General features: G+C 57.2%; 1 protein-coding gene across 8 annotated transcripts in view; it reads left to right on the top strand.

Annotated features, from left to right (window-relative positions):
• Positions 1-15,125, top strand: part of MINK1 (misshapen like kinase 1) — an 80,868-nt gene that overhangs the window by 28,692 nt on the left and 37,051 nt on the right. For all 8 annotated transcript variants that reach the window (XM_075908052.2, XM_075908051.2, XM_075908049.2 and 5 more), the window contains exons 3-6: positions 12,500-12,556; positions 13,178-13,303; positions 14,198-14,308; positions 14,629-14,719. In XM_075908052.2, coding sequence (XP_075764167.1) covers positions 12,500-12,556; positions 13,178-13,303; positions 14,198-14,308; positions 14,629-14,719 — 385 coding nt within the window. The remainder of the gene's footprint in view (positions 1-12,499; positions 12,557-13,177; positions 13,304-14,197; positions 14,309-14,628; positions 14,720-15,125) is intronic.

Here is a 15,125-nt window from a genome sequence, read left to right as displayed (position 1 = left end):
CCATGGCACTGGGTACTGTGCGTTATTAGGTGTATTGCGGTGGCTCCAGGGTACCCAGCCGTGGCCCAGGACCCCATGGCACTGGGAACTGTGCGTTAGGTGTATTATGGTACTGTTGGGGTATCCAGCAATGGTGGTGGGTGTTGTCTTTTATTAGGTGTATTACAATAGTGTCATGGTACACAACCAGGGCCCCGTGGTGCTGGTTGCTGTCCATTTTTCGTAGGGATGTGAACCTGTACCTGTGTACATGGTTAACTGATGAGCCTGGGCTCATTGATTAACCCTCATAGTTACATGCAGCCCTCCCCCTCCACACACACAGAACTAGCTGCCCCTTTCCCCTTGCTGCTGCCTCTGAAACAGAGGCACCAGCACCATGTGGGGGAGGAAACAGGAGCTGGTGCTCACATGCCCCCCCCCAACATGTAACCGCTGAAAATTTCAGCAGTTACATACAGTAAAACTCTGTTAGTCTGGCATCCAATGCTCCGGCACTCCTGATGGTCCGACACCATCAGGAACGCGGAAGTGCTTGGTGCAGCCGGACTATTGGAACAGCTCTGCGCCCAGCTTCCCCCATTTAGCCGCTGCTGAAACTGACCAGCAGCTGAATCGGGGAAGCCGGGGGCAGAGCAGCTGGGTGCTGCCGGGTTGGTCTGGTAGCGCCACCCCTCGGGGCTGCGGGACCAACCCGGCAGCACCCCGGCTGCTCTGTCCCAGGCGTCCCCAAGAGCAGCTGGGTTGCTGCCGCATTGGTCTCGCAGTGCCAAGGGGCGGTGCTTCCGGACCAACTCGGCAGCACCCCAGCTGCTCTGTCGCAGGCATCCCTGATTCAGCCACTGCTGAAACTGACCAGCAGCGGCTGAATCAGGGACGCCTGGGACAGAGCCAGACTATCAGAAGGGAGGGCTATGAGGGGGGTGGGGTGGGGAGGATTATCCGGCACCCCCTGGGTCCTAAAGGTGCCGGATTATCAGAAGTTTACTGTATTTACAAAAATTAACGCATTTTAACATCCCTGGTTAGTTGTATTACAGTAGCGTTGGGGTACCCAGCCATGGCCTCAGGCTCCTTGGTGCTGGGTGCTGCACAAACCAAGACCAAAGAGTTGCCCCTGGCCTGTGGAGCCAACATTAGCAGTCACTCATTCCGCTGTCGTAGCCCATGGTACCGGTGAGCCATGCTCTAATACCAACCGCAGCCACTGCACAAGTAATTCCTCGTCTCCACCTAATTAGCAGCACATCTAAGGCTGGAGGCAGCAGAATGCTCAGCATTGGAGGACAGAGCGGGGCAGTTGTGGGAACTTGAGCAGGGGGTTTGCTTGCAGGAGCCCATCTATCTACTCCAGTGTGGTCCTGGGCAGGCCAGTCCCTAACCACTCAGGGCATCGCCTCACTGCTCCACCAAGTGTGCATTGCGCTTGCCTGTGCAGGCAGGTAAGAGACCAGTTATGTCCTGAGGTGCAGGGTGCGCTAATGACAGCGAGCTGCCTTCCGGGTCATTAATGGACACAGGCAGACGGCTCCTTGGTATCCATCTTGCTATACTGATTTGTATTGCAGCAGCGCCCAGGGACCCACCCAGATAGGGGCCCTTATGAGACTCCTCACCAGGCTGAGCTCAGGGCCCTGCTGTGCAGGGCATTAGACAAGCCCTGGCTGAGATCCTAGTGCGACAGGACCCTCAGTTCTGCCAGCAGGGTCTGTGCTGCTCCCCACTGCTCTGCTCGTTTGAATAATAATTACCATCCCAGTCTCTGCTGCCTGTGGGCTATTTGCATGCTAGGGTGATCAGTGATGGACTTAATTTCCATGTGAATGGGATGGACATGGCATGAAAACCCAGCATCTTCGCTCCAGCTGTTGCAGGCAGAAAAGATAGAACCTGTGACTGGTGGTGTTGAAGTCTCCTCTCTGGAAACCCAGGTTCATCTGTCTGGGCATGATTTACTTTCTGGCCTTTCGATCCAGGTTGTTATCTTGGCCACTTCTATAGCTGTAGTATCCAAGTGCCTCCCATTCTTCACTAGCTTCCCCCGTTACAGACCAAGGTGTGGAAACCGAGTCACCAAAGCAGCTCAATGATTCGCCCAGGAAGTCTGGCAAAGCAGGGACTCAAACCCAGCCCTAGGCTGGCAGGGTAACGCATTCCCCATCCTTCTACACTCTGGAGCACAGATTGTGGGACATGAATGCCAAACCCCAGTGGCACATGCCCAAAGCATGCCATTTCCCTGGGGCATGGTGGGTAAATAGCCAGTGCCTGACGTGCCAGGCTTGAGAATGCCCTAGGTATGGGACTTGGAGAGCATTTCCCATTACATTGGTTGCTCAGTGGAATTGGCAGCAAGTGGGGAGCAGGAGCCAGTGCTCGGGGGGGGGGAGAACAGGGGCACAGCGGGGAAACAATGCAAGTCTGCGGGGCTCTTGTAGATTTCAAAGTCTGAACTGCTGCAGTGGGAACTCGGAGCCAGAAGGGGTTGTTTGAGTCCCTGCTGGCCCTGTGCTTCTGCGGTGTCCCGCAGCAAGTTGGGGGGAACTGGAGCCAGTGATGTGGGGAACTGGCATCATCTCTGGGGTGCCGCCTGATTATTGAGAGCCTGATAACTGCATTTTAACATCCTCAAGTGGAATGTTGGGTTTGTTACCCGTGTCTGGACTAGGAAATGCTCCCCCCGTGCCTTGTGGGAGTTACAGTTTGCATGCCCCATGCCGCTGTCCACTATGGACCAGGCAGCTTGGCTGGAATATATCTCCCATGAGGCACGGCAGTGGAACTTTTTCACCAAAAGTGTGAAACTTAGCTCGGGGGCATCCCTGTTTTCTGATGGTCTCGGATGCAGGCCCTTTCTGATGGAGACCCAGTGTTGACAACTCACCCATCTTTCACATGTAACATGCGCATAGGTCATGCCCACGCTTGGCTCGTATGGCCCCCGGGGAACCCCTTTCAGTGTGACAGCCTCTTCTTGGGGAGCTACTCTCTCTCGGGGATTAGCCTCGCCGCCTCCTGGGACCGCAGCTCTCTGAGTTCCCAGCACACCTGTGTCTCACTGTAGGGCCCCCTCAGGGAATCCACTCACTCTGGGCCCCTGGGGCCTCCACTTGCAGAGGGACTAGTGCAGCCCTGTTCTCTAGACCAGAGTGACTCTCAGCCAGCGTCCAACAGGAGGGTTTATTGAGCTTTGAACATACTGCAGGAACTCTCAGGCCTGCAGGTCTGGCCCCCCTCAGCCCAGCACGTCTGAGTCTCCCCTGCAGCCAGGTGGGCTCTGCTTGCTCCCCCTGCCCAGGCCAGCAGCCCCCTCCTCCCAGCCCAGCCCCCATATCCCTCCCCAGCAGCCCCTTCCCTGGCCTCTGTCTTCTGTCCAAGTAAATAGTAGGGATGTTAAAATACACAATGTCTAGTAATCATGTAGCCACAACAATTTTTAGCGTTTATGCAGTCACTAAATACTCCCTGGAGGGGGCGGGACCAGCAGACCAGCTCCTGCCTGACACCCTGAGCTGCTGCCTCTGGTGGAGGTGGGAGGGGCAGGTGGTTCCACAGTGTCACTGCTTTTAAGCTGGCTCCCCCAGCACCGACACCTGCCTGCCCTCCCCCTGCTGCCTCTGTGGGAGGCAGCAAGGCAGAGGGGTAGATAGCTCCCCGAAGCCAGCACACGTGGAGAGCCAGCTCTGAGCTGCAGCAGCAGGGAGCCAATACCTAGGGGAACTGGCTTGAAAGCTGCTTTCCATGTGTACCAGTTCCTGCCCGCTTGCCCCCCTCACCCTCCACATTGGTGCCCCTCTACCAGAGGCAGCAGCGCGGGGGCTGGGGGGCAGGTGACTCTGTGGGGATCCGTTGCTTTGTGGGGCTTTTAAGCCAGCTTGCCCTGAGCACCAGCTCTTGCCTACCCCCCACAATGCTGCCTCTATGGGAGGCAGTGGGTAGCAGGGGGTGTGGGTGGCTCCGCAGGAACCAGCAAACTGGCTGGTGCTCATGGGGTTTTGATAGCTCCTGTCTTACCCTCCCCTTGCTGCCTCTGTATCAGAGGCAGCAAGTGGGGAGGGTAGCATGTAGTGATTTGGATGATTGTTTAAATGGCTATACGCTGACATCCCTCGTAACATCAGCCATCTCCTCACTAGCAGTCCTCAACTATGCTGACTTGCTGACCTTTATCCCCGTGATCTCCCAAGTGTTGGCCTTGTCTGAGCCTAATGGGACTGCTGCCATCTGAACCGGGCCAGCCCCCAGGCTCAGCAAAGGCATATTGTGTGAGCATGGATGAGGGAAGCAGATTAAGGTTCCGTTTGTGTGGCCTCCCAAGGGTTAATGTGCACCAAGTGAATGTCCTGAGCACCCTAGACTTGTCACCAATGGGTGTAAGGCACATCTTGGCTCTTTAGTGGTTGGTCAGCTGTTTATTAGAGCACCTGTGAATCAAATGTAAATGGAGCTTGAGTAGGGGTAGAGATTCTTTCACCTTTGCATTTGGCAGTGGTTTTATCTCCAGCACTCCTTGCTTCTGCTCTTACCACTAGCCCTCACTCCCCTCCCAGAGGTGAGAGAACACTTAGGAGTCCTGGCTCCCAGCCCCCCTGCTCTGACCCTTTAGCTTCTATTCCCCCCCCCTTCCCCCCCCCCCCCCAGCCAGGCAGAAAACCCAGGAGTCCTGGCTCCAGGCCGTCTCAGCTTCTACCCACTGATCTTCCTGGTGTGCCGTGTGTCTCGGAGTCCTGCGGGGCACAGGCTGGTGGCTTCGCTCCACTCCTGTGTTGAGCCAGTCCCTTGGCCTGGCCTAAAACATTTGCTGGATCAGCTGCCGTCTGAGTGGCGGGTGATTTGAATCCGGCATGTTTAATGTGGTCTGGACAGTGTTTCCCTGGTATGTGCCCCCACGTTCAGAAGAAAAGCGGGTTGTGTGGTGTGCACCGAATTTTGCCACCTGGTTTCAAATCCCCCTCCCCCTCTGTTTCCTAGTGAAGATAGGGCCTGTGTTCCTAGCATTTTCCTGGATTCTGGCCCCTCTCTGGCAGGGAAGTAATAAGAGCCCTCCCTTCCCCAGAGTCTGGCTCAAAATCTCCTGTGTAGCCAAGGGCTGTCCCCTTTCTGCTCCATCTGGTCAGCTCACTGTTGTGTACTGGTGTGCCGAGGTGGGCCCAGAGTCTCACCTGCCCAGGCAACTTGGGCCAGACTGTCTGAGACCATCGGTTGTGGGGTGCAGCCTTTCTACCCCCGGACTGGAACAAGGGGGCACCTGGATCAGGACTGGTGGCACTAAGCATAGCGGCCCCTCCATGGCCAGGTGTGGAGGCTGCTGTGACTGCAGGGAGAGTGGGAGACCAAAGGGGTGGGCAGGATTCATGTAGAAAGCAATTTGGTGTTTTAATTTGGTAATGTTCCATGTCCTGCAGGCCCCGGGCTGCTGGGAGCATCCCTGCTTTCCATTCAAACCGAGCCAGGCGTTACTAGCCCTGCGGCGGCAGAGCAAAGTGACCCCAGTGCCTCACAAAGCAGGAGACCAATGAAAAGAAGCAAAAACTGGATTTCTGAAGATTGATTTTTAAGCGGCTCTCCTTGTTTTTGAGAGCTTGGCTCCTTGTACTTGGGCTTGGCGTGGGGGGGTTGTACAGGAATGTGTGTTCAAAACCTGTGGGTCAGGGCCTGAGCTGCTGCGAGATGGACTGAAACAATCAGGGCAGTGGCAGGGAGGTTCTGTTGTGTTAGGTTTTGGGGCATCACATAGACTCCCCAACTACACCCGCTGAGATCAGAATTCTCATTGGGCTGGACACTGCCCTCTCTCCCATAGTGCTAAGCATTGCCGGGACCTCTCCAGCTGAGATCAGGGCCCCCCACTGCACCAGGCACTGCCTCAACCTCCCCAGCTGAGATCAGGGCCCCCCACTGTACCAGGCATTGCCCAGCCATCCCCCCAGCCAAGATCAAGGCCCTGTAGTGCTAGGCACTGCCCAGTCCCCTTCGGCAGCTGAGAGCAGGACCTCTAGGTGGCCATTAGAAGTGGACTCTGATGTGGGGGTGAGAATTGCTTGCCTTCCTATTCTTTGATATCTCTGCAGCTCTGCAAATACCCCTGCGCGTTATGTTCCTATGGAAACCCTGGCTCTGGGTTTTTTTCAGTATCGTCCCCCTGCTCCTGGAATTCAGGCTGTTCTCAGTAGTGGCTAAAAATAGCCCATCCAGTCCCCCCTCCTCCCCCACTAGAGCCCTGTCTGGAAAACTGGTCCCCCCATGCTTAGCAGACCCTCCACACCTCTTTCTTCAGGGACCCTGGCCCACTGAAACAAGCTAGGTGTGGCTGGACCAGCAGCTAGGGTGAGGGGCACCTTCTCACTCAGCTAGCAGGATTCGGTGCCAACAGGTGCGGCCAAGTGGGACTCGCCGCATGCCCAGTGAGGGCTGGTATCCCCTTTACAGCCAGAAGGGGAGGCACACAATGAGCCTGAAAGTGGCATTTACAAGGGCACCTGATTCCCCATCCTCTCCAGCCCAGGCTGGAAAATTATCCAGAGCCCTGCCGGGGTCAGACCAAAGCATGTCATCCTGCAGAAGGCATAGCTGGTGTATGCCCCAGAAGTGAGCAGGGGCAAGGAGAAAAACACCCCCAGGGCCCTGCCGACCTGATCTAGGACAAGTCTTAAGCGTGGCAGGAACGGACTGGTCATCCAGGCGGCCAGTCCCCTCAGCACTCGCTCTTCCTTCCTCCTGGCCCCCAGAGTGGGTGCAGTTAGCCTCTTCTCAAGGTGCCCTTTCCCAGTGCTGCTCATTCCCAGCTGTTTTACTCACAGCCCCTGTCTCCCGATCCTCTGGTGGTGTGGGGGACGGGGTTTGAAGCCCAGTTAAAACCTCACCACTCTCCTTCGGGAACTGCCAGTCCTCCTGCCCCAGCTACTGTGCCTCCCAGTTGCCTTCCAGCACTCCAGGCTGAGTTAGGAGATCACAAGCCAAATACACACTTTGCTAATCACAAGGATTTAGCCTGGGTGGGTTGCTGTGGGGCAGACCAGAGGCTAGGGGGATGGGTGTGCATGATTAGGAGAGGGCCCAGGGGTGCAGTAGAAAAGTCTAGGTGCCCCTTTGCCTAGCCATGGAGCCCAGACACTTGGGTAGGAGCAAAACCTGCTCCTTGCTGCCTCAGGATGCGTCTCTGGATTCCTGGGTGCAGAGTCGGCACCCCCTTCACTGCTCCCGAGCACCTCTCTCCAGAGCTGAGCCTGGCGTCATGCTGCCCCAGGTGGTGCACCTCCTGCTAGGAGGAGGAAAGCAGGGGCAGCTCCCTGGAGAGAGAAGCCGTATTTTCCGCACCTTCCTGCAAGCAGCTCGGGGGGGCACAGTGAAGTCTGCATTGTCCCACGCCCCCCCACATCAGGCTCCAGCACAGAGGGAGCAGGAGGCCGTTACTAGGCAACGGCCACCCACGCCCCCAGTGTGTGGCATGCTAGACAATGCAGGCACATGGCAGGGGGATGGAAGGAGCCCCTTCCCCCATTCACCCACATGGATGCAGTGCAGGGGTCAAGCAGCGGGTCTCTGACCCCCACTGTGTGGGAGCCTTGGCCTATGCTGCTTTAACCCTTTCAATCCCAGCCTGCCCTAGCGCCCAGTGTTAGCAGTCCTTACCCAGCCAGTAGGCATAGGGCTGGCATGGCAACGGGCACTGGGTTTGAAGCCCAGTTAAAATCCCACCACTCTCCCACACTAGGACAGAGACCAGCTGCTCTTAATCTGTAATGAGACTGCAGTAGATCAGCTCTAACACCCGGCAGTCCCAGCCCCCTCCTCTGACCCAACAGTACCCACGGCCCTCCCAGGGCCAGGGACAGAACCCAGGCTCCCAGCCCCCGCAATCCTCTCCCTACAGGAACACCGTCTCGTGACTCTTCCCATTCACCTGCTGGGCCCTGACATGTCTGTGAGCTCATCCCAACCCTAGCTAGCCTGTGGCCGTGGTCCTGCCCTGGAGGTTGCGTGGCCTGTGGCTGGCTAGAGCACACCCTGAGCCGTCAATCTGCGAGGGGACTCCCTGTGCCAGTACAACCCAGCACATGCTCCTTCCCTGCTCCCAGATGAGTCGGCCTGCTGCTTACTGCCTAATGGATCCAGGCCCAGCCTGGTATCTCCCCCAGGAGCAGAAGGTCCTCGGGGGGCTGTTTTGTCCCCCATATGCATCCCGAATTATCCTGTCTCAGTGTGGCCCAGTGGGTAGGTGGCAGGGCTGGGCCGCAGGACATCTGCATTCTGTTTCCAAGCAAAAGGACAGGTGTTCTGCTTATAAGCAGCACGCGGGATCTTTTTCAGGGGGAAGAGGCAATACGTCATTTTTATTGCAAACACTGCATAGAAATCAGTACATGTGCGCACTCATACACACGACACCCCCCATTAGGGTGGATACAAGGAAGAAGCCAGGTTCAGTAGGCCACAGTCTGATACTCTGAAGTTGCCTTCACAGGCCTAACCCAAAGCTACATGCCCCAGTTCTCTCTGTCCCCCTCTCCCTCTCCCCACTTATATATATACTAGCCAATTAGCCCGTCATAAGACGGGATTTTCAGGTCTCTCCTCCACGTTGGTCTTCTCTCCTGAGCCTCCGGTCTCTCGCTCTGTCTCTCTCTCTCTCTCTCTCTCTCTCCCTCTCCTCCTCCTACTGCCTCCCCCTCTCTCAGCTCTCCTCCCCCTCCTGCCACTCTCTCGGAGGACCCCGGAACCCAAACGGCCATTTGGGCTCTGTGCTCCGCATGCTGCATGGGGAGCTCGGAGCCCAAACGGCCGCTTGCGCCACTTGCTCCCATGTGGCGGCCCAGCTAAGCGGTGCAGAAGTCAGCCGAGCGCCATGGCAGGAGGCAAAGGGGGGTGGAGCGGTGAAGTTCACGGCCAGGAGGTGGGGCCTGGAGCTGCTGTCACGCTGCATGTCACCATCCTGACCCCCTTCGCCTCCCGCCGTGGCACTCTGCTGACTTCTGCGCCGCTCAGCAGGGCCACCATGGGGGAGCAAGTAGCCGTTTGGGCTCCCCCACGGCGGCCCAACTGAGCGGTGCAGAAATCAACCGAGTGCCATGGCAGGAGGCAAAGGGGGGGTGGGGTAGTGATGTAAACGGCCAGGTCCTGCCCCTGGCCATGTACGTCACTGCCCTGCCCCCCCTTCCCATCCTGCCGTGGTGCTCAGCTGACTTCTGCGCAGCTCATCTGGGCAGCCATGGGGGCGCAAGCGACTGTTTGGGCCCCGTGCTCCCCATGTAGCACAGGGGTGCTGCATGGGGACCACTGCACTCAAATGGCTGCTTCTGCCGCTTGCTCCCCGGTGGCAGCCCGGCTGAGCAGTGCAGAAGTCAGCCGAGCACCACGGCCGGAGGCAACAGCGCCGCCCAGAGGGAACAGCCAGCATTTCAGCGTTACAGAGTCACAGACATTGGGCTACTTATAATGTTTCCTGTGGGACACAGTAACATCACAGCGACCACAGGCTAGGGGTGTAGATAAGGGTGGGTAAAGCCCAGCCCCACTCCTTCATCCGTGAAGCCTAGCCCCCCCACTACCAACCCATCCCTCTCCAGCAACCAAGTGGAGAGCTGGGAGTGGGATGCCTCAGCCTTCCTTGGCCCTCAGGGGCCGAGCTGGGGCTGAGGCACCTTGAGCCGGCCTCCCTGGGGCAGAGCTGGGGCTGGCATGCCTCGGCCGGCCGGGGCTTGGAGTGGGTGGGTGCAGCCCTGGAGCAGGGAGAGAAGAGGCGGGACTGGCATGACCGGAGATGGGAAGAGAAAGGGCCTGGGCTGGTACAGGCACTACCGGGCTGGGGGAGAAAGGGACCGGGCTGGCGGAGCAGGGGACGACAGAAAGGGACCACAGCCCAGCCCTCCTCCCCTCTCTGGTTGTCAGGTTGCCTACCCCCTGAGAGAGGGGGATTGGCAAGTGTAGCAAGCAGGGGGTAGGCAACCCTGTGGGTTTTGCAGTGTCCTGCTGGAGTTGTCTAATCGTTGATTGGTTTACGGGTGTCTGCCTTTTGCTAGAGTCCTCGATTCTGCCCCTCTTCAGCCATCCTGAATTTGACCAAAGTCTTGAGTTCACCAGTCTGACCATCTGGTGCTGGAGTCTTCCCACATTTCTCTCACACAGAGGCCAGCTCATGTTAAAGCAATTTCTCTTACAAAGGAGCAGGCAGGATTCCTTACAGATGTACAAAATTAAAAAACATGTTAAACAATTTCTTACTAACTTATAATACCTAGTATAGAATATACTTTAATACCTAGAAGCAGCTATACAATAAAGCTTATGAAACAAAATTTCTATAACTGCATGAAACAAAGGCTTCATTTTATAGCTATGTAACTACTACTATGTGACAGGCCTACATAGTCCTATCCCCCTTCATGCCTCAGGTTCCCTTCTGGGGTGTAAAGACAAGGAGCCCTCCCCTTTGTGCAATGCTCTGTGAGCTCAGGATGATTAAATTCCTGTGAGTAATGTAAGCAGGCGAGTACTGATCCTTTCCCTCATGCCTTTGGCAATTGAGCCAGTTTCTGTGGGAATCTTGGGACTTGTAGCAGAGACCCTCCACAGGCCCCTAGAACACTGTGGGGGGATAGTTCCTTTCATCTCTTTGAAAGTGGCTGCTGCTTCTTCCAGTGTCCCCTCTCTGCTTCACCTGCCAGTATGACAGTTCATGGTATAATAGTTCCTCCATGTCAATCGGGCAGTGCCGCTCTCCCCTGTGGCTCATCCCTGGGCTTCTACAAGGTGTCCCCAACAGTGGGGTGCTGGTCACAGGCCCAGCACAGACTGGTTCCGCCATTCCTGTAGGTGCACAGCCTCCTGGCATATCACTGCGGCAGATAATGAGGGTTGGTCCTGTAATGGAAGGGCAGAGGGTATGACAGTTGGGAGGATATGCTGCATTTCTGACACTGGGTCACGTGTTCTGGAGAGGGCCAGTAGGAATTAGGGACGCTAGATATTGTATAATTCAGTAACCGTGTAACCGCACCAAATCTTAGCGGTTGCACAATCATTCAGTGGCCCCAGGTGTGAGGCTGGCAGCCAGTGTGCTCCCAGCTCCATTCCTGGGGAACCCCCTGCTGCACAGTGCAGCAGAGCCTCTGTCCTCAGAGGCCCCAACTCCCTGCAGACAGAGGCCGTTCCGCCATCTGCTGGCAGGGGCTGCACCAGCATCCCGCCTCCCTTCCCCCCACGTTGCTGCCTCTAATAGGGTATGTCTACACTAGCCACCCTAGTTCGGACTAGGGTGGCTAATGTAGTCATTCGAACTTGCAAATGAAGCCTGGGATTTAAATATCCCGGGCTTCATTTGCATGTTCCCGGGCGCCGCCATTTTTAAATACCCCATAGTTCGAACTACCTGCCCACGGCTACACACGGCACGGGCTAGGTAGTTCGAACTATGGGGTATTTAAAAATGGCAGCGCCCAGGAACATGCAAATGAAGCGTGGGATATTTAAATCCCGGGCTTCATTTGCAAGTTCGAATGACTACATTAGCCACCCTAGTCCGAACTAGGGTGGCTAGTGTAGACATGCCCATACAGAGGCAGCAGTGTGGGAGGGGCGAGGCAGCTCCGAGAAGCCGGTGCTCCTGCTGCACACCAGTTCCCACCCCTGACTCTCTGCCTCTGTGGGAGGCAGTAAAGGGGAGGGCAAGAGGCTCTGTGGAACTGGTATGTTCAGAGCACCAGCTTGAAAGCTGGCTTCCCACATGTACTGGCTCCCGCCTGCCCCCCTCACCCTCAGCATTGCTGCCTCTCTATCCGGGCAGGGCATGCAGCTCCATAGGATCCAGTACTTAAGCCAGCTCCCCATAAGTACCAGCTCCTGCCTGCCCCTCCCCTTGCTGCCTCTGATACAGTAACTGTGTGTAGTCACCAAGGCTTATTGGTTAATTGTTTACACGACTGTGCTACATCCCTAGTGGGAAGGGGGTGAGGGTCTGGTGAGTAGAATGGGGACTGGCAGACCTAGGGTCTGTCTTTGGCCTTGGCAGTCTCCTCTCTGCTGGGACTGTATTCACGCCCCGAGTGGTGGGCTGGCTCCCCCTGCTGACCAAATGACTGCTGTGCACCCCGTCCTGGCACCCAGGAACTTGCAGCAACTGGGGCAGGCAGCACAATGGAGCCTGATCTCAGTTGAGGGGCAGGCAGGTGATCTGCAGCACCTGGTACAATGGGGGCCCAAGTGTGGACTGGCAGGGTGCAGGGGAGTTGTTAAACATCCATGTACCCCAGGAGATGTGCAAGGATTAGAGGAATTTTCGGCTGCCCCCTCTTAGTCATGGGTTAGTTCTTCCCCAATGCTTGTTGCTGTCACCCTCATGCCTTCTAACCCAGACACCTGTTGTCCCCTGCTGCAAATATCCAATGGTGGTGAGTCCTGCGGGCCAGCCAGTGGTGCTGGGTCCAAGCGCTGTGCTGCTTCCCCTCCCATCTGTGTCCAGCACTCATGGGCTGACCCCCCTCTCTCTGCCTTTGCCTCCTAGGGCCGCCATGTCAAGACAGGGCAGCTGGCAGCCATCAAGGTCATGGACGTCACAGAGGTAAGAAGGAGGGTGGGCTGGGACACCCCTACATTATCCTACAGCATCTCAACCTATCTGGAGTAGCAGTGGCCCCTTTCTCAGTCCTCCACTCCATTTGTTCTTCGTCTCTCCCTGGCCTGGAATGCACTGTGACTAAGAACAGCACTGCGTGGCCATGCCCAGTCCTGCTAGGCCGGCTCTCTGCCCTGCCCCCGGCTGGGCACAGTTTCAGACCTCAAGGGTATCTTTCCCCTCCCAATGTCTTTCTTCGCCTGCTGCACTGGGACTCTGCTGGTTCCAGCCCTTCATTTCCAGTGATCTTTGGCCTCTTCATGCTCTGGGACCAGTGTTCCGCTTCGGCACTCAAAGCACCTCCTCCCTGGGGCTTGTATCCCTCCATGGCCTTTCCCAGTCCAGCTCTGCCACCTCTTCTGTAGGCTCAGCTCTCTGCCCCTCTGATGGAGGGCACCACCAGACCTGGGCTGGCAGTGGCTGTGGGTCAGGAGTATGGGGCACTGCCATGGTTGGAGGGAGCTCAGGGCTGAGCTGGCAGGGGCTATGGGTTGGGCATGAGGGACACCCCAAAGCTGGCCAGGGGGAGCAGGGTTTCCTGTAACCCTAGTCCTTTCCCCCATGCAGGATGAGGAGGAAGAAATAAAGCAGGAAATCAACATGCTGAAGAAATACTCCCACCACCGTAACATCGCCACCTACTATGGGGCCTTCATCAAGAAGAGCCCGCCCGGGAATGATGACCAGCTGTGGGTGCGTGGGGCGGGCAGTCCCTCAGGCTGCCTGGGCATGAGCACACATCACCACGGGGGCACAGACACGGGCTGGGCACACAGAAGGGGCTAGCAGCCTGGGCATGTCTGACGCCTCCAACCCTTACTCAGATGACAGGCCTAATGACACATGGGCTGTGCCGCGCCTGCACCAGCGGGGCCCTGGTCTCAGTCTATGTGCCTCTGAGCATGTGTGGCAGGGCCCTGGTCTCAGACTGGGGGGGGTCTCTGCTAGGGATGTAAAAAGTGCTTCCAAAATGTAACTGTAAGCCCTCAAATCCTTGTGGTTACACAGCTACACACTGCAGGCTGCAGTTTGAACTTAAATAAGCTTTATACTGCAGCGTTCACCACACAGCCTCCCTGGGAGCAGGGCTGGCAAGGGCTGTTAGCTCCACTTCCAGGGAGGCTTTGCTGAAGGCTGCAGCCGGGTCCTAGGGAGCCAGCGTGTAACCTATGTTGGGGGCCAGGCTGAGCCCACCATGGACAGGGACTTCTCTGGCTGACCAGAGCAGCCCCTGCCTGCAGTGGGCTTCCTGGTCGGGGCAAGCGAGCAGATGCTCCAGCCCCTATGGGTTAACCAGAACTGATAAGCCTCACCCGTTAAGGGTGACGATTCACATCCTTAGTCTGTGTGGCACCCAGCGCAGCTCTGATCTCAGGCTGGGGTGGGTCTGTGCAGCACCTGGCGTGGCATGATCACCACGGTTCGTCGCTATCTGCCATACTGAGACCCTGTGCCCATCCCTCCCCTCCATTTGTGCCCAGCTCTGTGCATGGGGCTGTCCCAGCTCAGCCAATCTCTGTCTGGCCATGCCCCAGATCCAGCAGCATGGTGTGAGGGGCCAGGCTGGTAACTCTGCCTTCCCCACAGCTGGTGATGGAATTCTGTGGGGCCGGTTCTGTCACAGACTTGGTCAAGAACACTAAGGGCAATGCGCTGAAGGAGGACTGCATCGCGTACATCTGCCGGGAGATCCTGCGGGTATGCCAGGCCGCACTGCCTGACCACGGCGCAGCTAAGAGCTGGCGGCTAGGAGCCAGGATGCCTGAGTTCTCTTCCCAGCTCTGGGAGGGAGTGGGGGCTGGTAGTTAGAGCACAGGGGCTGCTAGCCAAGATTGCTGGGTTCTCTCCTTGGCTTTGTGGGCGGGGGGCTGGTTTGTTGGGGGGCAGACGGGGGGAAGACTGGGAGCCAGAATTGCTGGGTTCTCTCCTTGGGGCTGGTGGGTTTGATGGGGGACTGGGAGCCAGGGCTGCTGTGTTCCTGTGCCTGGATCCCCGCTGAGTTTTCCCTGCTTCCCTAGGGCCTGGCTCACCTACATGCTCACAAGGTGATCCATCGGGACATCAAAGGGCAGAATGTGCTGTTGACGGAGAATGCCGAGGTGAAGCTGGGTAAGTTCCATTCCCAGCCCTGCCACTCACTCCTGTCTCTAGCAGCTGCCCCAGCTCCCTGAGTGGGCATCTCTTCAGCCTCCTGTCCTCAGGAGAAACTCCTTCTTCCCCTCCTCTTCCCCTTGCCACTCCTCAGCTTCGGGCGCTCATGACTGGCTCACATGATGGGGTCCGAGACCCTTCTCTTTCCTTTCTCTCTGGCTGTTCTGATGGCCAGCATGTCAGTCCTGGTTCAATTCTGGGAGGGTCAGCACCATCCTGTGGCAGGGAGTTCCCCTGGCCACCCACAATATGTTACCTTCTCAGCCTGCTTTACAGTGGGCCACTTCTGCCTGCCAAGAGTCTGAGCCCATCATCCTGAGAGGGGGGAACTGCCAATTCCACCCCTGCATGGGAGGGATGGCTT

This window comes from Pelodiscus sinensis, chromosome 22 (genome assembly GCF_052426305.1).
Source record: "Pelodiscus sinensis isolate ZL-2025 chromosome 22, ASM5242630v1, whole genome shotgun sequence".
Classification (NCBI taxonomy): domain Eukaryota; kingdom Metazoa; phylum Chordata; order Testudines; family Trionychidae; genus Pelodiscus; species Pelodiscus sinensis.
Note: the sequence above shows the minus strand (reverse complement) of the source record. Positions and strands in the feature narration are given on the sequence as shown.